Source organism: Rhizopus microsporus (assembly GCF_002708625.1).
Source record: "Rhizopus microsporus ATCC 52813 unplaced genomic scaffold scaffold_10, whole genome shotgun sequence".
NCBI lineage: Eukaryota > Fungi > Mucoromycota > Mucoromycetes > Mucorales > Rhizopodaceae > Rhizopus > Rhizopus microsporus.
The window spans coordinates 275461-300341 of NW_019671925.1; the positions used below are offsets into that span (position 1 = coordinate 275461).

Here is a 24881-nt window from a genome sequence, read left to right on the forward strand (position 1 = left end):
TCTTCCTCTTTCTCTTTTTATTAAAAAAAATCCCCTTTAAGCTTGTCTCCTAATGGAAGATACATCGATTGTTTATGGTACAGAAAAGAAGAATTTATACGTTCAATGTAATCATATTCCGTTGACTATTTCTTAAGCTGACATGTTCAAATTAGGCAAAAGGCTGAAATTGTGGGCAAATAGGAAAAAGAAGTCTCTTGGTTTATTTTTATGCTGTGCTCTTAAAAGAAATATTGATTCTAGAAATAAAAAAGATTATATTCAACAACAACAACAACAACAACAATCAAAAGAAGATGATCAAGTGACAAATGAAGAAGAAGAAGAGGTTATATTAGAAAAGCTACCAAAGAGCGAAGATAACATTGTAAGTAAATATATTCATGCATTTTGCCACTCGAATGAAATTGATAGTTTATGCAAATAGTATCTATTGCAACCTGTTAGAAAAGAATATCATGGGAAAAAGTGTCTTGTGTTGGACCTTGACGAAACGCTTGTACACAGTTCATTCAAAGTAAACCATAATATGCCTTTTATTTCTTTCTCCTTCCTTATTAAATATTAAATAGACTGTATCGCAAGCAGATTTTATTGTACCAATCGAAATTGAAGGTCATAAACACAATGTATTTGTCCTCAAGAGACCAGGCGTAGATGAATTCATGAAACGTATGGGCGAACTGTATGAGATTGTCGTTTTTACTGCTAGCCTGTCCAAGGTATATATAAATTATTATAGGTTAATCTCAAGGTTGTATATTTATCTTGTATTTTCAGTATGCAGATCCTGTACTAGATAGATTTGATTTACATAATGTCATTCAGCATCGTTTATTCCGTGAAGCATGTTGTGACTATAAAGAAGGCTTTGTTAAGGTAAGTCATATATAATAATTGACAAGTAATAAACACTGTATGTAGGATTTATCTAAACTGGGGCGTGATCTTAAGCATGTTATTATCCTAGATAATACGCCAACAAGTTATAGTCTTCATCCCTCTAATGCTATACCAGTTTCAACTTGGTTTAATGATCAACATGATTCCGAGCTGACAGATCTAATTCCTTTTCTTGAAGATCTTGCCAAAGTCGAAAATGTAGCTGAAGTATTAAATGTATCTTTTATTTAATCTAACATATATATCCTTGATGCCACATCATATACTACCCAATCCATCCCTTTCAATAAATTCTCTCCTGTTACTGCACTACAAGCAAGTATAGCCCAGTGATGGGTCTTGATATCCTCTAGTCCAAGTACCTGAGTAGATGTCAGTAAGAAAAAAAAAAAAAAAAAAGCATGTTGCCTCACATCTTTGATCTCTTTTTCGCTGAGTGCTCCCGCAATATCCTGTTTGTTTGCAAATACAAGTAATGTGGCTCCTGCTAATCTTTCTTCCTGCAATAGCTGAAATAGCTCCTTTTTACAGTCATTTAATCTTAATCTATCCGCCGAATCTACTACCCACACAAGGGCGTCTGTTTGTTCAAAGTAGTTTCTCCAGTAGGATCTAATAGACTTTTGTCCACCAACGTCCCAAATATTGAGTTTATAGCTTTTGTTTGTTTGTTAATCATTCTAGTTTAACAATATATATATATAACTTACTTTTCGTATTCAAGTGTCTTTATATTGAACCCAAGCGTGGGTGATATGGTATCAATAGGCTCTCCATTTATCCTTTTTAATATAGTCGTCTTTCCTGCATTATCTAACCCTCTTTTATAATCAATAACCATAGACTACAATTAAGTAAGTCATTTACAGCATCAGTATACGCATCTCTTTCTCATGTTGTCGATTCTTTTTTAAAATGGTTAATAAACCCATAGTTTACTGCAAAAGAACAGAAAGTCAGAACACAGAATATTATATGGTAGTCTACACTCCAATATATTGAAGTCACGAGTAACGATAAATACTGGAATATTGGCCAATAAAATGTACCAATTAGGCTTTAAACTAGTACTTTATTGAAATGTTTAAAAGATATTATCTAGATTAAAACGTCTTGATACTTACGTTCTCTATACGTTAAAGGAATTGAAATAAAATACAAAATTGTGCAGCAGTGAAAAAGGAATGAATAATAGGGTTTTTACCCCCTTTTATCACAACAGAGTGATGCTACTAGAAATCAAAAATGGTACAAATTAGGAACTTAGTTTACTGTTTTTTTTGAATATAAATTTTATGTCAAGAGACTAGAAAAATAATCAAAAAGATTGCAAGCGATTCAATTCATTATCTTGTGTACGTGAATTTATGGATGTTGATCTGCCAGAAGAAATCAAAGATGAAGATTCATTTGGAGATGCATTTCTTTTTGCAGAGTCAATGCCATTAAAGAAAAAGCACAAGATTCATCTAGCTAAAAATCGAGGTTCTTACAGGAAATATACTGTTGAGCAAATTGAAAAGCTCTTTGATTTAATCATTGAAGAAGGCTTCGCTACCAAAGATGCAGCTTTAGTCACTGGGATTAATATTCGTACTGCCCAGGATTATGTAAAAACGTATAATAATGATTCGCAGAAACGACTTCCAGGGACTTATAATAAACCTTGTGGAAGATCTTGTTCAAAGCTAACTAAGGAGCATTCTAAATTTTTTGTTGACTATGTCAAAAAGAATACTACTGCTGTATTAGATGAGTTAAAGTTAAAACTCTGCGAGAAATTTGAGGGTTTGAAAAACTCTATTTCTGTCATTTACAAACACTTGGTACATAAACATAATATTACTTTAAAGAAACTTAAAAAGATACCAGCAGCGAGAAATTTCGACAGAGTAATAGCATTGCGAAAAGTGATTATTGAACAATATAAGAGTGATACAGGCATGGATTTTTCCAAGAATTGTGTTTTCATTGATGAAGCAGGTTTCAATTTACATACGCAGAGAAACCACGGTCGTTCATTAAAAGGCACACCTACAAAGAGCACTGTACCAACTGGAAAGGTATCATAAATATTGGAGTTAAAAAACCAGGATCAGTTTCTTCTAAAAAAAAGAAAGGCGGATGGTAAGGAAGTAAAAATAAATGGTAAAGTTGGAACAAGAACTGAGCACTTCTTGGTCTACCCAACCAACGTAATGAATACATTAGATAAACATAATATGAAGGGCCAGTATATTGTTATGGATAATGCACCTATCCATAAGCCAAAAGTGATCAAAGCATTAGTCGAAGGACGAAGACATAAATGCATATATTTACCACCATATTCTCCTTTCTTGAATTCAATTGAGGAATTCTGGTCAAAAGTAAAAACTGGTGTTAGAAGAACACTATTGACAGCAGATGATCGTCTCACAGATCGTATATGTGAATCGGCTGGAAAAGTAACAAAAAAAGATTGTAAGGGGTGGATTGAGCACTCAAAGTCTTTTTTCGAGAACTGCTTGAACGAAGAAAAAAATCTTTAAAATGGTAAGTTATTAGTCGCTATGGGTTCAGTTTTCAATAGACGTGCTTATAAACGCATTATTTTGATGTGATTTGTGTAGTAAAAAAATATAAAAAAAAAATAAAAAAAGCTTATAAAAGAAATCTTTCAATGATTTAAGTACAATTCATAGTAAGCATATTGAATAGTTTATAAAAAAAAAAAAAAAAAAAAAAAAAAAAAAATAGTAGAAATTAAATACTGATGTGGTCTAGGGACAAAAAAGCGTACAGCTGTGGAGTTTCAAAAAAAAAACTATAACATTTTTTCTTTTATCAAAAAGGATACCTTTGGGGTTTTTCACATTCTAATCATCAACATTGGTAGTATGGTCTGCTTTCGTGCCGCATCATCCAATGGGGTCCTCTGCTTTGTATGGTCTGCTTTCGTGCCGCATCGTGTAGAGAGTACTAACAGTAAGGCCTGCTTTCGTGCCGCTTCAGTTTAGTCGACCTGATGACTAGTAAAGGTCTGCTTTCGTGCCAGCTTTGCTAGAGAATGTGTTGGCCTCCCCCCCTTTTTTTTTAGATAAGTATAATTATGAAAAGCTTTTTGTTCATAAAAAACTAACTTCTGTTTAATAGGATTTTTCTGTCTGCATGGCATTTAATTGGCATGTTTACTCTTACTCCTTCTCGAATTGAAAAGCCTAAAAGTATGCTTTAAAATAAACTTCTACAAATCTTACAAACTCATGCTACAAATACTACGATATATGGACAAATCCCTTAATCAATTTTATTTTGCTTCTGATAATTAAAAAAGCTACCATTTTGTTTTGAATAAATTTCCGTAAATGTGTTGTTTCTGATAATAGTTTTATAAAGATATACTACAAACAATGTCTCCTTATTTATAACGTTAGTTTAAGATATCTATGCTTGATTATATTTTGTATAAGCCAATAAATACTGTGCTTGAAAGAGGTATTACTATATATTGTGCAAATGGGTTTCTTCGCAAGCAATGTAATTTAGAGTTGCATCATCCGTAGCTACTCTTTACATTTTTGTGTAAGTGTACCTACACAATATTTTGAAATGAAACGCAAAACAGACCTCTTTCCTCCCGTTTATACTAACTTCAATGAATTCTGAAAATTATTTTCTAAAAACGCCTGTTGACCAATGGTCAGTGAAAGATGCATTTGATGAAATCGAAAGGAATAACCCTTCTAGTCAAGCACGAGAGAACCTTCAAAAATTAAGAGACAGCATCACTGATGCCAAGATAACAGAAGACGAAACCGTAGTTAACACAGCCAGAAAACTATTGAAGGACTGGAAGGTATATGGTATTTCCTTTTTTTTTTATTAAGTTTGCCAAACTCATAGATTTTATGCCGTAGATAATTAAAAAAAACTCTAACTCCCAAAAAAGATAAAGCACGCTCAAACACTTTCAATAACGTCAATAATGGTGCTGGCGTCATAATCGCACAACCAGCTAAACTTGTTATTCATAACAACGCTAACCTGGCAACAAGCTTGGCTATAGCTATACAATCACATACATCCATGAAACGTAGCACTGAAGATGTGGAGGATGCTAGTAGCTCTGGAATTGGAACTTGGGAGAGCCTTGCAAGAGAAAAAAAGAAAAGAAAATATATTAATGTTTACTTGGGCAATTTTTACGGTGATACCGACTTTGGGACCATTATTGATAAAGATTCACACTGGAAAGTAGATGGGATTAATGTGACCCATGTTCTTCGTAAGTTTAGACAAGTGTCGGTGGAGGGAGCACAGATGCGTAAATATTTATCAAACAGCCGCATTTTGTCTCTCTCGTATATTTTCTTGCTTTCCTCTATAGATATGTGTGCTATTTCGAAGATGGCACCCAGGGAACAGTTATTGGTAATGAAAAGTATTAATGAAGAAGAAGAGTACACGCTTGTTGATGGTGAAGTCATAAATGCATGTCGTGAGATTCAACTCATTACAGCAAACCAAAAAAATAACTAAAGATGAAGCTGAAGATGCTATCGCCAGAATCAAAACTAACAGTAACAATAAAGACATCAAGCTTGCATCAAATATAGCTTCTGACTGTTTGTTCAGATTTCTAAACAATACCACCTCCAACAACCATAAACAAGGAGAAGCTGCTCTAATTATCGACAAAATCAAACCATATTTATTGCACAGCTTAATATCAAAAATTGATTTTATTAAACATGACTGATAACTACTCGAAAATCAGCTTTATTACGTTGATTACAATTTCTAACATCATCTTTAGGTTGACATACCATCTAGTCACGTCAGATGGGCAAATCATGATGCCCGACTTTGTTTTATTTATCAAATTATCATCAGCCATCAGCTACGAAGTATTTTTCATGGAAGTAAAAAGAAAAGGCAACCATAGCAATAACACCTTGGAAAACGATATGATAAAGCTCAGCAAAGAAATGCATATTGCATTAAACAAGTTAGTGGTAAAAAAAGTTAAGAAACCAGAAGTTGTTGGCTTATTGGCGGAAGATCATAAAGCGGTGGCCTACAAAATGGATATTAAATATAACGGCCAATACCGAATGATTGAGATCAGCAGGTTTCATTTTGCCAGAGATATTTCTGACGATATCCTATTACTACCAACAATCATTGAAAAATTGAATCAGATGAAAAAAATCATAGAGCGCACTATATCAAATTTGTACAATAGTAAAAATGAAGAAGTAGTGGATTTGGCCGCTTATACTAGAAAGCCATGTAAAAACCCGGTGCTAATTAGTCAAGACGCCATTAAAGTCTAAAAAGTAGCGCTACGTTTTCTTTTCGTCTTCCAGAGGGAGCTATTTAGTTAGTCAAGTGTATCTGTATTTATTTTGAAATATGGTAGTTATAATAAAATAAGGGCTTTATTAATTCATTAAGAACAAAATAAGTGGGTTACAAAATTTGTATTTTCAGTGTTTATCACCTAGCTATGGGACCTGACGTAAACATGCCAATTAAATGCCATGCAGACAGAAAAATCCTATTAAACAGAAGTTAGTTTTTTATGAACAAAAAGCTTTTCATAATTATACTTATCTAAAAAAAAAGGGGGGGAGGCCAACACATTCTCTAGCAAAGCTGGCACGAAAGCAGACCTTTACTAGTCATCAGGTCGACTAAACTGAAGCGGCACGAAAGCAGGCCTTACTGTTAGTACTCTCTACACGATGCGGCACGAAAGCAGACCATACAAAGCAGAGGACCCCATTGGATGATGCGGCACGAAAGCAGACCATACTACCAATGTTGATGATTAGAATGTGAAAAACCCCAAAGGTATCCTTTTTGATAAAAGAAAAAATGTTATAGTTTTTTTTTTGAAACTCCACAGCTGTACGCTTTTTTGTCCCTAGACCACATCAGTATTTAATTTATAGAAGTGTGATTTTTGTTCCTACTGTTTCTTGAATATAAACTATTCAATATGCTTACTATGAATTGTACTTAAATCATTGAAAGATTTCTTTTATAAGCTTTTTTTATTTTTTTTTTATATTTTTTTACTACACAAATCACATCAAAATAATGCGTTTATAAGCACGTCTATTGAAAACTGAACCCATAGCGACTAATAACTTACCATTTTAAAGATTTTTTTCTTCGTTCAAGCAGTTCTCGAAAAAAGACTTTGAGTGCTCAATCCACCCCTTACAATCTTTTTTTGTTACTTTTCCAGCCGATTCACATATACGATCTGTGAGACGATCATCTGCTGTCAATAGTGTTCTTCTAACACCAGTTTTTACTTTTGACCAGAATTCCTCAATTGAATTCAAGAAAGGAGAATATGGTGGTAAATATATGCATTTATGTCTTCGTCCTTCGACTAATGCTTTGATCACTTTTGGCTTATGGATAGGTGCATTATCCATAACAATATACTGGCCCTTCATATTATGTTTATCTAATGTATTCATTACGTTGGTTGGGTAGACCAAGAAGTGCTCAGTTCTTGTTCCAACTTTACCATTTATTTTTACTTCCTTACCATCCGCCTTTCTTTTTTTTAGAAGAAACTGATCCTGGTTTTTTAACTCCAATATTTATGATACCTTTCCAGTTGGTACAGTGCTCTTTGTAGGTGTGCCTTTTAATGAACGACCGTGGTTTCTCTGCGTATGTAAATTGAAACCTGCTTCATCAATGAAAACACAATTCTTGGAAAAATCCATGCCTGTATCACTCTTATATTGTTCAATAATCACTTTTCGCAATGCTATTACTCTGTCGAAATTTCTCGCTGCTGGTATCTTTTTAAGTTTCTTTAAAGTAATATTATGTTTATGTACCAAGTGTTTGTAAATGACAGAAATAGAGTTTTTCAAACCCTCAAATTTCTCGCAGAGTTTTAACTTTAACTCATCTAATACAGCAGTAGTATTCTTTTTGACATAGTCAACAAAAAATTTAGAATGCTCCTTAGTTAGCTTTGAACAAGATCTTCCACAAGGTTTATTATAAGTCCCTGGAAGTCGTTTCTGCGAATCATTATTATACGTTTTTACATAATCCTGGGCAGTACGAATATTAATCCCAGTGACTAAAGCTGCATCTTTGGTAGCGAAGCCTTCTTCAATGATTAAATCAAAGAGCTTTTCAATTTGCTCAACAGTATATTTCCTGTAAGAACCTCGATTTTTAGCTAGATGAATCTTGTGCTTTTTCTTTAATGGCATTGACTCTGCAAAAAGAAATGCATCTCCAAATGAATCTTCATCTTTGATTTCTTCTGGCAGATCAACATCCATAAATTCACGTACACAAGATAATGAATTACCAATTTGTTTTATTTTCTCAATCCATTCGTTGCTCAAATTAGAATGGTCAATTTCAATTTCCTCTTCCTCGTTTACTTCCATATAATCATCAGATGAAGTACCCATATCATTATCTGAAATAATCCCTCTATTAGTAATAAATTCACTATAGTCTTGCATGTTTATTATAATATTTGAATTAAATAAAAAGAAGAAAAAAAGTAATTGTAATAAGTTGTATTGTTCAGCGGAGGAAGGAGGAGAGGAATAGAACCGGACAGGAACTAAGGTACTGGATGGTACAAAGAGATAAGAATGAGACAAGAAACAGATAAGAGAGGATAGGAATAGATTGGAAAGGCCTAAGGACAGAAGTTATACTGTAATAATTGACTGAAGTTTTATTAGATAAAGATGAGTGGGTATTTATACGAAAATTAGGAATGTAATATATTAAAAGAATCAGCTTGAATTATCGAGCTCTTAATTAAGGGATTCTCAGGGATGTCAACATTATGCATGAGTTCATGTTTAATCGTGACAGTAATTCTCCGTCGAATGAGTTCTCTGGAGAATTTTATGAGACGGCCGGATAGAGCCAACAAGGAAGGATATATGCTGCTTCAGAGTGAACATCTAGATCATTCTTGCATCGCGTCAAAGAATGTATCTTCTTGGTCATACATATCGAAATCTACTCGTTCGTCTTCCGTTGATATTGATGCATTTGTTGATAATAATATCTGCGTGAAATTGAAGCATGACATATGTTCTCGTCGATAATGGTTTTCAAAAGTCGAAGAATTTGTCCAGTTTCCAAGAGTAACAGTGTCTTCTTTTGGAACATCACGGCGTAGGGCTAACGAGGATACAATAGATCTGACGCTTACATTTCGTTCTTCCGTGGAAGTTTTAATCATGTTGCGGAGCCATGTAGAAATTGTTGACGTGACTAAAGGCTCTTGTGGACACCTTGAATTCACGAAAAGCGAAGAACGAGTGGAAAGGTGTGATAATGAGGAATGATCTCTAAGAGCTATGAGTGCTCTAACAGGACAAAGAGAACAGCCTTGGTTTGGAAAAGTTGTAAAAGGTTCGATGATACGACGATTGTCACGAGTTTCTTTTGGGGAGACCACTTGAAATGTCAGTTGGAAACCATTGTTGATGTCTGCCGACTGCAAATCGATACGATGGAAGTCTAAAGGTCGCAAAAAGGCTGTCATCGCTAGGAGAAAGGCTTTTTTCTTCTGCAAGAGGGGCAGTGGTATAGACGTGGTGGATTGAATCCGTCGTATATGGCTCAGAGTTGAGGAAATGTCAACTGTTGGGCGATGAATCTGTTTCGGAGGCTCCTTGAGAGCAAGCGTATCAAGAAGGTTATTTACCAAGTGTAGCTCGTTGTCCAGTGAGGCTTTATTTTGGTGAAAAGCTATGATGGAAGAGCGGAACGAGCGCAATGTTGAGGAGGAATAACCAAATTGATAGTGCATATCCGAAAGAAAGTTGACAATGTCTGCAGCTGAAAATCCATTGATATTTACGCGGTGCTGTAAGGACCATTCTAAAAAGAGGAATTGCCCACGTCGGTAAGTGCAGTTGGTGGTTGAGTTTGCAAGACGTCGATCCAGTAAGATAGAAGACGACACATCAGATAAATCAGGAGTGGATCCTACACCAGACCTGAAACTCTCCGCTTGGAGAGTTTCCACCAGATAATAAGTACTGGGGAGATTTTAGATTATTATCCTCCCGTATTTGGCCACGATTCATACGACTACGGGCTTCAGAAAGTATACTTGGTGGTACATAAGAAAGGCCACGGATAGATGGGTCATTGTCAATGATACTTGTACGATCCGCATCGGAGAGCATTGGGGTAGTAAAGAGATCTCGGTCAAGACCAAAGCGATCTTTTACCAAAAGATCTGGAGCCCAGTCGTAGTGGGAACAAACCCCAAAAGCAGGCAAGGAAGAATGCAATGAACTATCAGTCGCACTTGGAGATGCTTGGCATTCTTGTGCCAATTGCTGACGAAGCGCATTAAAAGATTCTTCAGTAAATTCTGACATAAAGGATGATCTAGATGCGGTTTTGACCGAGCAAAAAAGAAGATCAAATAATAATTATAGGACATTGTATTTCTTTATTGGTTTTATTGGTTTTAAATTTCACTATTCTAAATAAAAAGAAGATCACAGCATATATCCTTCCTTGTTGACTCTATCCGACCGTCTCATAAAATTCTCCAAAGAATTCATATTCAAAAAACAGTATGTCCCTTTTGGGACTGCGGTACAGCAATATCCACAAAAATTTAGTAACCCCTTTTTGATATTTAACTTGTAGGTGTACACTACGCACGAAGAAATCCACGAGAAGGCTAATGCTACGGGTGCTTATTCTCCTATACATGTGGCGTCACAGTATAAATTCACACTAACAACCACTCTGTCCATTTGATTGGTTGTACTCAACTACGCTGGCCTTTCTACAAATCCTATGGATATCCGCATCTTTGTCAAGTATAGAAACAGATTTAGTTCATGATGATCAAGCATATGTATTGATTCTTTCTTTCTTTATAGGGATGTTAAGGTAATTGAGTAAATTATGATTGATCATGATCACAAACTAGAGCCATTTAATCGAGCTGAATTAAATAATCGCGAGGTCATCTCAAAATTTGATTGTCACAAGGTACCTGTAAAACGATCAAGTCTTTAGTTGTCTGCCAAAGAGTTATTCTGTCAAGCTGACTTTAACTATTTGAAATTAGAATTGTAGAACAGCGCATATACATAAACAAGAGTAGTATTGTCATCAAAGCTTCATACCTTTTATTAATCATCCTATACACAGAATGACTATATGTCTGCTATGAATTTTTTTGATCTTGTGACCTGAATTGTGTTTCTTTTCAATGCTTTTTATAGAACGCAGGGTTTTCTGGGTTTAAAATTGTTTCTTTCACCTTTTTTTTTTTTTGATGTCCCAATCACCATTAATTAGACAAAGAGAAGATGACCTAGATATATCAAACAGTGTCGATTCTGGCTTAATTCGATGTATATGCTCTTCTACAGAAGATGATGGCTTTACTATACAATGTGAACAATGTCTTGTGTGGCAGCATGCCTATTGTGTACAGATTACATCTACCAGCATTCCAGATCATTATCTTTGCGATCAGTGTAGTAGCAACAGTACAGGAAAGAAAAGACCTAAGCGGCCCAAGTTATCAAAAAGGATCACTATATCTAAAAAGAAACTTTCCAAGCTTGACTCAGAAGATGATCCTTCTTTCAAGAAAAAGAAACCAGTCAAAAGCAGGGTTATTTCTCGCTATGTGTATGCTATTTTTAATGAAGCCAGGGAAAGATGGAAGCAACATTGGAAGTATGATCATAATAGCTCATTCTTATATGACCTTGGTGCCTTTGTAACAATGGACATGGATACACTATTGACAAAGGGTGTCTTGATGAATGCACCAGTATCGAGTCAGGGACTATTTGCGACCAGATCAGTACCTTCTGGCCAATATTTAATGGAAGTAACAGGAGATATCTTGTTGAAATCAGAATATAAGTATGATCCCTTGAATGATTTTGTCATCCTGGGCACACCACTGAGCCATATCATGTTCTTCCCATCATTGGATCTGTGTATTGACACTAGACAGTTTGGAAACAAAGCTAGATATATACGTCGATCTTGTCAACCGAATGCTGAGCTACGTAACATGGTATTGCCTCGTGAGGATAGTAAATCGGTTCATTTGGGCCTATTCTCTCGTCGCTTGATTGAAAAGGGACAAGAGGTGACCATTAGCTGGTCATGGCAACGAGGGCATGTAACATGGAAAGAGTATATGGACTGGCACCATAAATCGAGAAAAGAGGATAGGAACAAGGTCATTGATGAAGAAGAAGAAAGAAAGAAAAGATCAACAATACAAATGATGTTGGAGAGATTCGAAAAGGAATTTGGGGCATGCGCTTGCTTAAATAAACGCAAATGTTTGATAGAACACCTCAAACGACAATGTGCACCAAAGAAGCCAACAGATGCCAATCGCCGTCGCAGTAAGCCATCTATACTTTTATTAAAGCCTAAGCCAGTGATTGAAGAGAATATAAATGACGAATACGTTGATATTACATCTAACTCACCCACACTGCAGCCATCAAAGGGCCCACAGGAAGAAGAGGATGAACTATTGGATATTGATGGAGATATTGATATCATGGGTAACGATCCATCTAATGAACTACCGCCCATGGATGAAAACCAGAATAGTGACAATGAAGATCTCTCTTCCTTGTCCTCATTATCCAGTCTATCTATTCTTGGAGAGGAGAAGGAAAACGAGCAACATACTAGTAAAAACGTACTAAGCCCTCTATCCGCTCGAGCTTACTCTTCCACACCATACAAAGGAACAGCTGCACTACCAAGGAAGAAGCTTTGGGCTCGTGACTACCTTAACAAGCACCAAACTGAAAATATAACAGGTAAATAGGTGAGATTATACGAATAGCTTTTGTTAATACATGTAAAAGATAAACAGGATATCAAAGATGAACCGAATACCCATGAAAATGATAACCACAAGCCATTGGAAGAGAGTGAATGTGCTGTAAAAAGCGAAGATGATAATAGTAATAATGACATACCAAACCTTTCCTTTAAAAATGAAGCAGTTCAAGAAGAAGAAGAAGAAGAGGAGGAGGACCAGCCTGAGAAGCATTTTGACGGAAACAATATACCACAAATAGACACTCTTGAAGATGACAATGAACTTAGTGATGCATCTACTGTTTTATTAGAAGATGTATGCTAAACTCATTTAACACTGTAGCATACAAAATAACATGCAATTACATATTTACAACGCCTCCTGTGCCAATCGACACTTTTTAAAATTAACTCGCTTTTCTCGCGCATTTCACTGGCTCAATTTACGCTTTTGACCAAACCAAATCACGCTTTTTCGTAGTATCAGTGTATTTCACCCAGTAAAAAAACTGACTCACCACTGCTTTATTGGGTCTTTGTGAGATGATTATCTGATCTATGAACTGGCCCCATTTGGAAATTGTACAGCACTAATATATTGTATATAATAAACTATTTAACTTTATTTTCTATTCATGCAATCTACACTATGAGATAGCTGTAGTCCTACTACAGCTACTAGTTTTAGATATTGAGTGATGCTCACCCCCAGTCGAGCTGCTTCGCCTTTGCAGATAATTCAACAATGATTTGTAACCTTTGGAACAAAGGAAATATCCGTACTTGCTGGTGCATTTGGTAGCAATCACTAGGAAAGTGGGTTCTTTTAAGCAATACAACATGGTACAGCCCATCAAATACATGATCCATACGATATACATGGCAACGATTCCCCTTTATGAGAATATCAGAAACGGCAACACCAGAATGGCCATCACTATTTATCTCCTTCATCGAGTCTTTCATCTCTCTACATAACTTGAATAGTCTATTTATGTGCTTGGATTTGTTGGATTTTGCTTCTAATGTTAACAGAATATGTTGTTCAAAGATCTAATAAAGATTTTTAGAGTAAACCTTTAATAAATGGTAAAGATTTTTCTTACTTCGTAGTTATCGTTGATAATAGCATTAGCAAAAGGCCAACACTACATGCATCAGAAAATACACCAAAGTTGGACTAATACTACGGACACTACCTCTGCCCATTACCTATGATGAAGCCCAACAAAGCTTTTGAATGTATGGCGTCAAGCTAAACATGACTTTATAAAGTCACCATTTTGGTTCGTGTTCTTTTCAAGAAGAAAGAGATCAAAAAGGAATGCTGTTATTTATTTATTTATTCTAGTTTTATGTTGTCAGCTAGAGCAACAAAGACCACTTAGCTCACGTGTAATTATGATAACTTCATATTTTACATCAAAGGGTATTCCATTGCCTTACATGTAGTGCTTAGAAGAAGCGCTTGTAGCATTAGCCCAATTGGCGCAGGAGGCACAGTATACATACACTCTTCTTGTTTATTCCAATAAACGATCCTCCCCCTTTCATCATGCAACCAATCCGTCTCGGAGTTTTTCTACTTTTTTTCTTTTATTTATTGATGTCTAGGCACAGAAAGAAACAAAGCATATTTAGTTTTAGTGATGATGAAGATGATAATGAACAACAACAACAGCAAATTACTATAAAGCCTTTACCAAATCATGCGGTTGAACGATCTGAATTAGTAGCTGATGACTTTGACCCTGACACGTTTCTGTCAAGCAAAAGACATTTAGGCTTGGAACGAATGAAAGTCGAGTTAAATGCTCATTTGAAACAACTAAAGTCAGAACTCGTTGAACTGATCAATAGAGATTATCAAGACTTTATTAATCTTTCAATAAACTTAAGTGGAGTAGACAAAGATATAGAAGAATTAGCACAGCCTTTGAATACAATTGAGCATCAAGTGAAAGTAAGTTCTATCTAATATATATTCAATAGTATATACTCATAGTATTGTCATAAAGGAAGCACAGGACCACTTCCAGAATGTAATTGAATCCTTGCAGGAACAGCTTCAATACCGAGCACAACTGAGAAATAAAAAGGTAAGAGAATGAACGAGTTGTCTGTATTGGTCATTAAGCTGAACGATAGGCTACTCTAAAATTACTGTTAAACATACATGAGTCAATTAGCAAAGTGGAATATCTACTAGATATTAACGCAGAGATTGCAAAGGATAAATATAAACTAGAAAACCAGCTTGCTGGAGATGATAGGTAACTAGGAGGGGGACAAAGCAATACAAGTTTCATGCTTAAAATATGAGGGCAGTTTAGGCAAACAGATAGAAAGAGCAGCTATAGAATATAATCAAATGCAACATCTAGTTGGTAGAGGCAAAGATCTTGCTTTCATTAAAGAGAACAGCTGGAGAATCACGCGTATCAAAGACACACTAGAGCAAAAGCTGTCAAAGGCACTACATACTGCTTTATTACAGGTTCGCGCAGGAGAACTAACAAGATCAACAAAGCAATCACTCGTTCAGTGTTTAAGAACATATGCCTTGATAGATCAAACTGAAGTAGCTGAAAAGATCATTAAGGAGCAATTTGTGAGATGGTACCTTGAAAAAATCATCCATTCTAAGATCTTACAGAACAACAAGACATCAAAAGAAGACCCCCTGACTGATATGTATAAAAAGATCCTTTCGTTTGCCTCTAAGGATCTTCAACCTATTCTAGACATCACCCAAAAAACTTTGAAAGGATCCAACTATGAAGTATTAGTCAATTCGTTATGGGCAGAGATAACAGAAGAGATTAGTAAAAAATGTCGAGCGATATTTGCCCCTGGCCAGATGACGGTATTTCACAAGGTAAAGGAATTGACATGTAGATGAATGACATATACTTATGAATTGCAGAACTATACAGCCACGATATCATTTATTTCCAGCTTTGAAGGTTTATGCCAATCAAGGCGATCCATGGTTTATCTTCGTCATCATCCCACTTATATCGACTTTATGAAAAAATGGCAATTGCCAGTCTATTTTCAATTAAAGTTACGTGAAATCGTAGTTCGTGTGGAAGATGTTCTGAATGATAATACACAATCCATGAATAAGGGTGAAGATACCAGACTGGAAGGAACAAGAGTTATTATGAGTGCAATTCAGGAATGTTGGTCTGATCAAGTTTATCTTTATGGCTTATCCCATCGTTTCTGGAAACTAACGCTTCAGTTAATTAAAAGATATACTCTATGGGTTACTGACATACTTCAGGTATATACATATATACAAGGCTCATTTGATACTTTTTATCAACTAAATTGATCTAGACTGCAAACAGTAATGTGAAAGCAATGTTATACAACGATATACAATATGTAATGAAATCTATGCAAACCGACACAAGAAAGCTTATCTTGCTCAAGCTGCCTATAAATGTACAAGAGCAGCCTTTAATTAAAGGTAAAACAAAAGAATCTTATTCTATCAACAAAGGTTTTCTAACCAATAACCTAGAGAGCTTGCAAGAAGCTTTGGATCAACTGAAGCTTGTTTTAAAAAAATAACAGAGTTTATTTGTGAATAAACATATTAATTCTAATGTAAACTTTATATTTATGCTCGGAAAGATGTGTAGTTGAAATGATTATTTAGCAGCAGCAATGGCCAAGTTGACCTTGGGTGGAACCTTGAAACCAAATGATTTAGCTACCTTCATAAGATCAAGCTTATTAACGTCAAAAATTGACTTTAAGGAATAAGTTGCATAAGATTGCAAGTAGGACCTGAAAGCATCGCGTGCAGATTGATTAAGGTAGTAGTTCTTTTCGATTAATTGCTCGAGCTATTAAAAGTGATGTTTGTATAACAGGACTCTAAATACACAATGGTTCATATAAAGCTTACCTGACTCTGTACATTGGCAACTTTGCTTGAAGGGAATTGATATTCGTTCAAGGGAACCTTGGCATCCTTCAAATATTTCAAGAAACCGGTTTCTGATGGTAACAAAAAGAGTAAACTACGTCCTTGTTTTCCAGCACGAGCCGTGCGACCAACGCGATGAATATAATCACGAGGATCATCTGGAGGATCAAATTGGACGATCCAGTCGACATGAGGGATATCCAGTCCTCTGGCTGCTACATCTGTACATAATAAAATTCCTTTCTCCGCACTACAGAACTCATTGAATGTAGACGTGCGCTTTTGTTGTTTCTGGCGACCATGTAACTCCATAACTGGTACATCGATATAGTTTAGCAATTCAGAATAGAATTTGACCGCATTACAGCTAGAAAAGAACACAATAGCTTTTTTCTTTTGATTCTTGCGTAAAAATGTGAAGAGAAGCAAAAATCGTTTATCAGCCTCCACTGTAACAAATCCCTGTTCTAATCCTTCTGCTGTTGAGGTATCATTTTGCTCATCGACGTTAATATAAACTGGGTCTCCCTTTAAAGAAAGCTTTGCGAGATCAGAAACCTTTGTTGTCTGTGTTGCTGAAAAGAGCATGCTTTGGCGGTCTGTAGGCAATATTCTGAGGATCTGCTTCATTTCTTCTTCAAAACCGATTTCCAAAATTCGATCAGCTTCATCAATGACAAGTGCTTGTAATTTTTTGAAAATGAATCCTTGTGTATTCTGTAGTATATGGATTAGCGTTTTGTATAGATACACATGACTACTGCGTACCTGTAAATGATCTAAGAGTCTACCTGGTGTAGCGACAAGCAAGTTGACGCCCTTGACTAATTTATCTGCTTCAGCCTTTCTGTTGGCACCACCAATAACAATACCATGTGTGATATGCTCAGTATATTTGCAAAGCTCTTCTACTACACCATAGATCTGAATAGCTAATTCACGAGTAGGAGAGACAACAATAACACCGGTTCCATTTCTAGACTTGAACTTTTTACGAACAAGCAGTTCTATAGCAGGTATTAAAAACGCAAGTGTCTTTCCTGATCCAGTCTTTGCTGCGCCCAATACGTCCTTTCCTTCCAAAAGAGGAGGAATGGTGCTGGCTTGAACTTGTGTCATTTGTGTAAAGCCCATATCTTTGATGGCTTTTTTGATATTTTCATTACATTCAAGACTCTCAAATTCCAAGTTTTGGGATTCTTGGGCTGATTCTGTAAGGCTATTTGTTAACATTGCACTTTTTTTTTTTTCCCTTTTTGTTTATGTCTTACCTTGTTCAGAATTTTCATTCTGTTTGCTTTGTTCTTCTATAGATGCACTTTCTTCATTTTCGGATTCCTGCTTCTTCTTTTTGTTTTGTCTTTTTTCTGCGTGAGAACGCTTACGCTTTTTGTTTTCCACTGCTGTGACCATTAAAGTGTTTGAAACAGAGAAGATCAGGAGAACATTAAAGAAAGATATAAAACTGTGCGGCTTAGAAGACTGTGACTGTATTTTTCAACAATTGCCTTTTTGGACAGCTGATTGTCTGTGCTGCAATTTACCGATGCGGACAAGTCTAGACACAGGTTGTACTTTTTGTCAACGTATACAGGTTTTTCAAACTCCTTGTACTTGTCAATTTCATTATGCCTCTGCTATCAAAGTGAGCCTTTTTATACGAGACGAGAAGAGATAACGCGCGATTCTGGCCTGAGTTTATTTGCTCTAATTCACTTTTCTAAATGTGTGGTCCAAGATTTTTAGTCGTGCCCAGTCTGTTCTCAGTTTGATTCTAATCACAGGATGGTGTTACTGCCCTGCATAAATTTAGCTGAATGTGCACTTTTATATTTATTCATCATATATCAATATATAGTGTAAATTAAAATGACGAGATATGGTCTAATCATTAACCGTTACGTGCTGTTCTTTCTCAGTTTGATATATACACGAGATCTGTGTTCCCAAACTTCAAGGTTTGTAATACATTTTTGGTAGCAATTAGAATAATCCAGACGATAGCATCATCCGTAAACTCTTTTACCTTCTTAAGCTCACTCTAGGCCATCCTAAAACAGAAAGTTTATACTGTAAGCTTTTTCTATTTTTTTTTTCAATTTGACTTTATAAGCCATGGGGAATTGTACTTCGATCTTACAGAAAGCTAAATATGTCAATAATAGAGATATCCAAACTCAAGATACTTTTTGCAAGACAATGGTTGAATATCAAGATAGTACAGCTGTTGTTGAGACGACAGCTGCTGACAACACTACTGCTTTTAATACAAAGCGAGAGTTTCATAATGATGAAACATCCACTTATTGGCTACCAAAGGATGATGAAGAACAAATGAGACTTACTGGGGTACAGACAGATTATTCATGGAGAAAAATCACTAATCATTCTGAATAGCAACATTTTATATTCAAGGAACTCTTTGAAGGGTAGTGTCTCCCTTTTTACTTTCTGTTATAATTACTTACTGTTTTATTAAAAAAAAAAAAAAGAAACGTGCTACCTAGCGTAAGTGAAGCTCTGGATTTTGAAAAGGGGATTACCATTCTTGACGTGGGATGTGGCTCTGGCGTGTGGGTCATGGTAAGTGACAAATTGGAGCGACAAACCATCATTCATCGTCATTTTCTTTCAATAGGACATGATTCATGATTATCCCAACTGCACCTACTATGGCTGCGATATTGCTGAAACAGTAAACAAAAAGACGGATTACAAGCAATTCACTTTTATTCGTGCAAATGTAACTAAAAGGCTTCCATATGAAGACAATACTTTCGATTTTGTTCATATGCGACTGTTTATTGCCGCCCTTCGTGAAGATGAATGGCCAGCAGCCATTAGCGAAGTATTGAGAGTCACTAAGCCGGGAGGCATGATACAGTTAATGGAATACGACCCTAAAGTAAACATTCGCTCAGATAAGTGGTTGACGTGAACATTAATTTCTCCTTCTCTCATATAGCTGCCAAAAGATCCCTCTAGCATATACTATAAGACCGTGACAGCCTGTAAGTTTGATCTTTTACCTTTACAAACGTAAAGTTTTTACATTTAAATCAGTTAGGAGTATATGCGAATCAAGAGGGCAAAACCCAAACATTGGTGGTGAATTAGTACCTCTGCTCTCAACATATGAATGCTTAAAGATTGTTCAATCTGAATATAGAGCGATTGACATGAGTAAGTTATGAATTGATGCTCAAATCATAGTAACTAAATTCATTCAGGCTCTGGCACTCCTATGGCAAAGAGACTTATTTGGGACGTCATAGAAGCATTCAAGAGTATGCAACATGTAATGGGACCAATTGTAGGGGTAAAGGCCAAGGAAATAGAACAGTTTCTAATAGATTACGAGCATACTTTACAAACAAAAGAGAGTTTTATCTGCTTTAGCTGTGTTGCTGTCCAAAAACTTCAATAAATGTTATTTTAATCAATCGTTTTTTTTTTTTTCTTTTCCTCTAGCCGTGTTATCGCGAACATAGTGCTGTTTTACTTCAAAATAAACTGAGACTTAATTAGGTATACAAGTGCTACATGCTACAGACGACATCAACTTTTGAAAACTTGCTTTAATCTAACAGAGTAATAGTAGATATTGGTTTATAAACCATGTCTTCTCGATATGTCCTTGATATTTTTTCTTCAAAAAGCATGTCTTATTGATATGTTTATACTTTACTTATACTAGAATATTCATTTTGGTTGTATAGAATCCTTGCTTTTTGGCGCGCCTTGTATCACTGAAAAGGTAGCAATTTGTCTTTTTGCTTGCTTTAACCGGTGCTTTTGTGTGATTCAGAACAAAAGACTTGTACCATGATATTTTTATCTTTTAGTTTTCACTCAATAACGGATGAAAAACCCCATTTTTTGCAATTTAGAATACAACTAAAGGTATAAATAGTACAATCAATATAAAACAAGATATGTTGAGCAAGACAGTGGTTGAATATCAAGATAGTACAGCTGTAGATGAAGTCATAACCACCAGCGACCTTACAACTCTGGATACAAAGCGAGAGTTTCATAATGATGAAGCATCCGCTTATTGGTTACCAAAGGATGATGAAGAGCAAATGAGACTTAAATAGAAGCTTTTTGATTAATAAAATTGTTGCTTTTGAAATGTTCTTCGGTTAACATATACCTTATATTCCCTTCTTCAGATCCAGTTACGGTTTTATTGGACAATTAACACTATGCACTATCTGGCATAAAGATGCGCGCCTTAGGTTCCTGTCAAGTTAGTATTAATATGAACACCTTGATTGAAGTCAGCGTCAATGATTTAAACGCTAAAGTCCCTAGTTAAACGCACTACTCTTGACCCTTCCCTAGCTTACTTAAATGTGCGTCCTTATAATGTTTTGTATTACACATTGGGTGATACCTGAACTTGTTTAAATATATTTGTGGAATTAAACGCTTTTTTGTTTGGTTTAACTGATACTTTTGTATTATCCAAAATAAGAAGCTTTGTACCGTAAGTTCTTTTTCTTTTTGCCTTTACTTCACACATCATGGGCAGTTGTCTATCAATTTTACATAAAACTAAAAGTACAAACAGCAGAAAACCTAAAGATCGTGATATATTGAGCAACGCAATGACTGGACATCAAAACAAAACTCTAGTTACCAGCAACCTTACAAATCTGAATATAAAGCGAGAATTTCATGATAAAAAACAAACCACATATTGGTTACCGAAGGATGATGAAGAGCAAAGAAGACTTACCGGGGTATGATCAGGCACTTTATTTTGTAAATGTCATTGTAACCATTCTGAATAGCAACACTTTGCTATCAAGAGTCTATATGAAGGGTAACGTTTTACGTTTGTTTTAGATCAAGTTACTTATCAGTCTTTTTTTTTTGTTTATAAAGAAATGTGCTGCCCAGCATAACAGAAGCTTTAGATTTTGAAAAGGGAATAAATATTCTCGATGCAGGATGTGGCTCTGCTGCTTGGATTATGGTAAAATCATGTCGAGCTTGTTCGTAGCAATGTGAATTTTGGAACTCAATACCCTTTTATGTGATAGGATATGGTACAAGAATATCCTAATTGTACCTATCATGGCTGTGATATAGATGACATTACTTACAAGAATATTGATGTAAAGCAGTTCATCTTTAGCATTGGAGATATTACCCAGAGACTTCCATATGAGGACAGCACTTTTGACTTTGTCCATATGCGATTCTTTGTTGTTGCTCTCCGTGAAGAAGACGAATGGCCAGCAGCTATAAGTGAAGCGATTCGAGTTACTAAGCCTGGAGGAATGATACAGATGACAGAATTTAATTTACAGGTAGACTTGTTCATAAACTACCATACTACGTATGGTATTGACGATTACACATGCTTAGTTGCCTACAGATCCATCCAATTTGTTTTATAAAACTATGTCAGCCTGTGAGTTTAACAGCTATTGTTTGAAATAGTTTGATTAATTTATTTGTACATATTAGGTATAGACTTGTCAAAATCTAAAGGACAGAACCCACACATTGGAACTGAGTTGGAGAAAATGCTTTCAAGGCACAATAATATAAAGATTGTTCAGTCTGAGGGTAGATCTTGTGATATGAGTAAGTATACAAGTCAGTTTGGGGGAAACAATTAGTAGTTAAGCTAGTTTAGGTTCTGGTACACCTACAGCAAAGATGTTTATCTGGGATTGTTTAGAAGGAATAAAAGGCATTCAGCCTATAATAGGTCCAAAGTTAGGAATTAATACAGAGGAAGAACTAGACGATTTTATAGTAAAATACAGGCATGATTTGGAAACAAAAGAAAGCAGATTTTACTTAAACTCTGTTGCCGTTCAAAAGCTCTAACGTACATTGTAATAAATTGTCATAAACACTAAACTTTTCAGAGTGTGTCAATACCAATCAAGTGTGTCCTAATAAGCTTATCTAGGCCCTTAGTTCCCCCTCCCCAAAAACTTCTCTTAGCGTGTAATCTGCACAATAAAATTATGACGAAATGCATTGCGTTATTATGCACTCTGAATTTATTCGACTGCGTGAATTAATTGACATTATGGCTTACAGCAAGCACCTGATAAACCATTTAGAAGGCGCAGCAACGCGTTTCCCATCCATAATATGATAACAGAAGCATATCCTTCATGGACAGAGCTCATGAACAAAAAGGGAAAGAGACAAACGAATCACAAGATAGCAATTGTGGCGTGGTTAAAACTAAATGCCCCTCTTCTTCTTCTTTTGGATCGCTGTCCTTATGCTTTGATAAAGTAAAAAAGAGAAGACAAAAGACTGCGCAACTCTTTTTAACTCAAATGCAACTTTTTGTCGCGCAGTCGTTGCTTTTTACGAATAAAAAAAAAGTAACCCCATAACGTGCAGTTTCCTGTAAGACTAACTTTTGAATCTCAGCCTACCCGGCGCCCCCTATGATTCAAATAAAAGGTTTACTCTTCCCACCCGTTTGTTTAATCCACCACCAAACACACACAACTCTTAGAAGTTCAAAATGGGTATGTTGATAATGAACCTCCCTTGGATGGATGAATAGAACTGTAGATGGATGACTAACTCTTTCTTCTTTTTGCTTCCTTTCTCCCTTCTTTTGGATTGAATTATTATAGTTGTAAGTGTTCCCATTATGCAGCATCATTATGATTCTCACACACAATTGTATTTTTTAATTAGAATTTCACAATTGACGAAATCCGTCGTTTGATGGACAAGGTTACCAATGTCCGTAACATGTCCGTCATTGCTCACGTCGACCACGGTAAATCTACTTTATCCGATTCCTTGGTCTCCAAGGCCGGTATTATCTCCTCTGGTCGTGCTGGTGAAGCTCGTTATATGGATACTCGTAAAGATGAAATCGAACGTGGTATTACCATCAAGTCCACTGCCATTTCCATGTATTTCGAAATGGGTGAAGAAGATATCAAGGAAATCAAGGGCCAAAAGACCGATGGTACAGCTTTCTTGATCAACTTGATCGATTCTCCCGGTCACGTCGATTTCTCTTCTGAAGTTACCGCTGCTCTTCGTGTCACTGATGGTGCCCTCGTCGTCGTTGACTGTATCGACGGTGTCTGTGTCCAAACTGAAACTGTCTTGCGTCAAGCCTTGGGTGAACGTATCAAGCCTGTTATCTGTCTTAACAAGGTTGATCGTGCTCTTCTTGAACTTCAATTGGACAAGGAAGAACTTTACCAAGTAAGTCAAATTGTTATCATCATCCTATTTTTTTACTCATTGCTTTTTAGTCCTTCTCTCGTACCATCGAATCCGTCAACGTCATTATCTCTACCTACATTGATGAAGCTCTCGGTGACTGCCAAGTCTACCCCGAAAAGGGTACTGTTGCCTTCGCTTCCGGTCTTCACGGCTGGGGTTTCACTCTTCGTCAATTCGCCAACCGTTATGCCAAGAAGTTTGGTGTTGACAAGGAAAAGATGATGACCAAGCTCTGGGGCAACAACTTCTTCAACCCCAAGACCAAGAAGTGGTCCACCAAGGCCACCGATGCTGATGGCAAGCCTCTTGAACGTGCCTTCAACATGTTCGTTTTGGACCCCATCTACCGTATCTTTGATTCCATCATGAACTTCAAGAAGGAACAAACTGCCACCCTTTTGGAAAAGTTGGAAATCACTCTCAGCTCTGACGAAAAGGATTTGGACGGTAAGGCTCTCTTGAAGGTTGTCATGCGTAAGTTCTTGCCTTGTGGTGATGCTCTTTTGGAAATGATCTGTATCCACTTGCCCTCTCCTATCACCTCTCAAGCCTACCGTTCCGCTCTCTTGTACGAAGGTCCCACTGATGACGAATGTGCCATCGGTATCCGTAACTGTGACCCCAACGGTCCTCTTATGTTGTACGTCTCCAAGATGGTTCCTACCTCCGATAAGGGTCGTTTCTATGCCTTCGGTCGTGTCTTCTCTGGTACTGTCCGTGCTGGTATGAAGGTTCGTATCCAAGGTCCCAACTATGTTCCCGGTAGTAAGAACGATCTTGCCGTCAAGTCTATCCAACGTACCGTTCTCATGATGGGTCGTAACGTTGAAGCTATTGAAGACTGTCCCGCCGGTAACATCATTGGTCTCGTTGGTGTCGATCAATTCTTGGTCAAGTCTGGTACCATCACCACCTCCGAAGTTGCCCACAACATGAAGGTCATGAAGTTCTCTGTCTC

The 24881-nt window shown here is 36.3% G+C and overlaps 15 protein-coding genes across 15 annotated transcripts in view; 10 read left to right on the forward strand and 5 right to left on the reverse strand.

Moving 5' to 3' along the window:
• Nucleotides 1-52: 52 nt before the first annotated feature.
• Nucleotides 53-1134, forward strand: RHIMIDRAFT_238295 (NIF-domain-containing protein; the record flags this gene model as incomplete). The annotated part of the gene is made up of 6 exons (XM_023608931.1): nt 53-107; nt 156-367; nt 428-517; nt 573-722; nt 781-879; nt 925-1134. The coding sequence occupies 6 exons, from the start codon at nt 53-55 to the stop codon at nt 1132-1134; spliced, it is 816 nt and encodes a 271-aa protein (XP_023465336.1).
• On the reverse strand, nt 1131-1835 carry RHIMIDRAFT_203852 (ARF/SAR superfamily; the record flags this gene model as incomplete). The annotated part of the gene is made up of 4 exons (XM_023606716.1): nt 1131-1265; nt 1317-1560; nt 1614-1724; nt 1771-1835. 4 exons carry the CDS (start codon nt 1833-1835, stop codon nt 1131-1133), a joined length of 555 nt encoding a protein of 184 aa, XP_023465337.1.
• Nucleotides 1836-2148: 313 nt separating this feature from the next.
• On the forward strand, nt 2149-2799 carry RHIMIDRAFT_297506 (uncharacterized protein; the record flags this gene model as incomplete). Its single annotated transcript, XM_023614277.1, has 3 exons — nt 2149-2151; nt 2214-2729; nt 2776-2799. The coding sequence occupies 3 exons, from the start codon at nt 2149-2151 to the stop codon at nt 2797-2799; spliced, it is 543 nt and encodes a 180-aa protein (XP_023465338.1).
• A 938-nt stretch (nt 2800-3737) lies between these two features.
• On the forward strand, nt 3738-3902 carry RHIMIDRAFT_255680 (uncharacterized protein; the record flags this gene model as incomplete). The annotated part of the gene is made up of 1 exon (XM_023611185.1): nt 3738-3902. A coding segment is annotated over one exon (165 nt), but the record flags the coding sequence as incomplete, so codon positions are not given.
• Nucleotides 3903-4540: 638 nt separating this feature from the next.
• Nucleotides 4541-5424, forward strand: RHIMIDRAFT_244119 (uncharacterized protein; the record flags this gene model as incomplete). The annotated part of the gene is made up of 3 exons (XM_023610024.1): nt 4541-4748; nt 4835-5170; nt 5273-5424. 3 exons carry the CDS (start codon nt 4541-4543, stop codon nt 5422-5424), a joined length of 696 nt encoding a protein of 231 aa, XP_023465340.1.
• Nucleotides 5425-5636: 212 nt separating this feature from the next.
• Nucleotides 5637-6221, forward strand: RHIMIDRAFT_244120 (uncharacterized protein; the record flags this gene model as incomplete). The annotated part of the gene is made up of 1 exon (XM_023610025.1): nt 5637-6221. The coding sequence occupies one exon, from the start codon at nt 5637-5639 to the stop codon at nt 6219-6221; it is 585 nt and encodes a 194-aa protein (XP_023465341.1).
• Nucleotides 6222-6307: 86 nt separating this feature from the next.
• On the reverse strand, nt 6308-6761 carry RHIMIDRAFT_16900 (uncharacterized protein). The gene is made up of 3 exons (XM_023605759.1): nt 6652-6761; nt 6498-6560; nt 6308-6445 (listed from the first exon to the last, which is right to left on the reverse strand). The coding sequence occupies exons 1-3, from the start codon at nt 6699-6701 to the stop codon at nt 6385-6387; spliced, it is 174 nt and encodes a 57-aa protein (XP_023465342.1). The 5' UTR covers nt 6702-6761; the 3' UTR covers nt 6308-6384.
• A 923-nt stretch (nt 6762-7684) lies between these two features.
• On the reverse strand, nt 7685-8402 carry RHIMIDRAFT_313870 (uncharacterized protein; the record flags this gene model as incomplete). The annotated part of the gene is made up of 2 exons (XM_023614900.1): nt 7685-7708; nt 7755-8402. 2 exons carry the CDS (start codon nt 8400-8402, stop codon nt 7685-7687), a joined length of 672 nt encoding a protein of 223 aa, XP_023465343.1.
• A 461-nt stretch (nt 8403-8863) lies between these two features.
• On the reverse strand, nt 8864-10295 carry RHIMIDRAFT_238299 (uncharacterized protein; the record flags this gene model as incomplete). Its single annotated transcript, XM_023608932.1, has 2 exons — nt 8864-9918; nt 9998-10295. The coding sequence occupies 2 exons, from the start codon at nt 10293-10295 to the stop codon at nt 8864-8866; spliced, it is 1353 nt and encodes a 450-aa protein (XP_023465344.1).
• An 877-nt stretch (nt 10296-11172) lies between these two features.
• RHIMIDRAFT_292547 (uncharacterized protein) lies at nt 11173-13398 on the forward strand. The gene is made up of 2 exons (XM_023613905.1): nt 11173-12740; nt 12789-13398. The coding sequence occupies exons 1-2, from the start codon at nt 11213-11215 to the stop codon at nt 13067-13069; spliced, it is 1809 nt and encodes a 602-aa protein (XP_023465345.1). The 5' UTR covers nt 11173-11212; the 3' UTR covers nt 13070-13398.
• Nucleotides 13399-14350: 952 nt separating this feature from the next.
• On the forward strand, nt 14351-16326 carry RHIMIDRAFT_238301 (uncharacterized protein; the record flags this gene model as incomplete). The annotated part of the gene is made up of 7 exons (XM_023608933.1): nt 14351-14707; nt 14763-14843; nt 14893-15017; nt 15073-15622; nt 15671-16033; nt 16090-16222; nt 16277-16326. 7 exons carry the CDS (start codon nt 14351-14353, stop codon nt 16324-16326), a joined length of 1659 nt encoding a protein of 552 aa, XP_023465346.1.
• Nucleotides 16327-16406: 80 nt separating this feature from the next.
• On the reverse strand, nt 16407-18100 carry RHIMIDRAFT_238302 (P-loop containing nucleoside triphosphate hydrolase protein; the record flags this gene model as incomplete). The annotated part of the gene is made up of 4 exons (XM_023608934.1): nt 16407-16604; nt 16667-17404; nt 17456-17898; nt 17959-18100. The coding sequence occupies 4 exons, from the start codon at nt 18098-18100 to the stop codon at nt 16407-16409; spliced, it is 1521 nt and encodes a 506-aa protein (XP_023465347.1).
• Nucleotides 18101-18716: 616 nt separating this feature from the next.
• On the forward strand, nt 18717-20114 carry RHIMIDRAFT_313873 (S-adenosyl-L-methionine-dependent methyltransferase; the record flags this gene model as incomplete). Its single annotated transcript, XM_023614901.1, has 8 exons — nt 18717-18759; nt 18853-19036; nt 19085-19116; nt 19195-19270; nt 19326-19592; nt 19653-19698; nt 19751-19870; nt 19918-20114. Exons 2-8 carry the CDS (start codon nt 18887-18889, stop codon nt 20112-20114), a joined length of 888 nt encoding a protein of 295 aa, XP_023465348.1. The 5' UTR covers nt 18717-18759; nt 18853-18886.
• Nucleotides 20115-21159: 1045 nt separating this feature from the next.
• RHIMIDRAFT_16969 (S-adenosyl-L-methionine-dependent methyltransferase) lies at nt 21160-22631 on the forward strand. Its single transcript, XM_023605760.1, has 6 exons — nt 21160-21435; nt 21487-21518; nt 21581-21671; nt 21739-22008; nt 22067-22112; nt 22169-22631. The coding sequence occupies exons 1-6, from the start codon at nt 21217-21219 to the stop codon at nt 22321-22323; spliced, it is 813 nt and encodes a 270-aa protein (XP_023465349.1). The 5' UTR covers nt 21160-21216; the 3' UTR covers nt 22324-22631.
• Nucleotides 22632-23120: 489 nt separating this feature from the next.
• RHIMIDRAFT_255692 (P-loop containing nucleoside triphosphate hydrolase protein) overlaps nt 23121-24881 on the forward strand; it is a gene marked incomplete at its 3' end in the record, with an annotated part of 2863 nt that continues 1102 nt past the window's right edge. Inside the window, exons 1-4 of the mRNA XM_023611186.1 lie at nt 23121-23202; nt 23314-23315; nt 23378-23902; nt 23953-24823. Coding sequence (XP_023465350.1) covers nt 23199-23202; nt 23314-23315; nt 23378-23902; nt 23953-24823 — 1402 coding nt within the window. The 5' untranslated portion in view covers nt 23121-23198. The remainder of the gene's footprint in view (nt 23203-23313; nt 23316-23377; nt 23903-23952; nt 24824-24881) is intronic.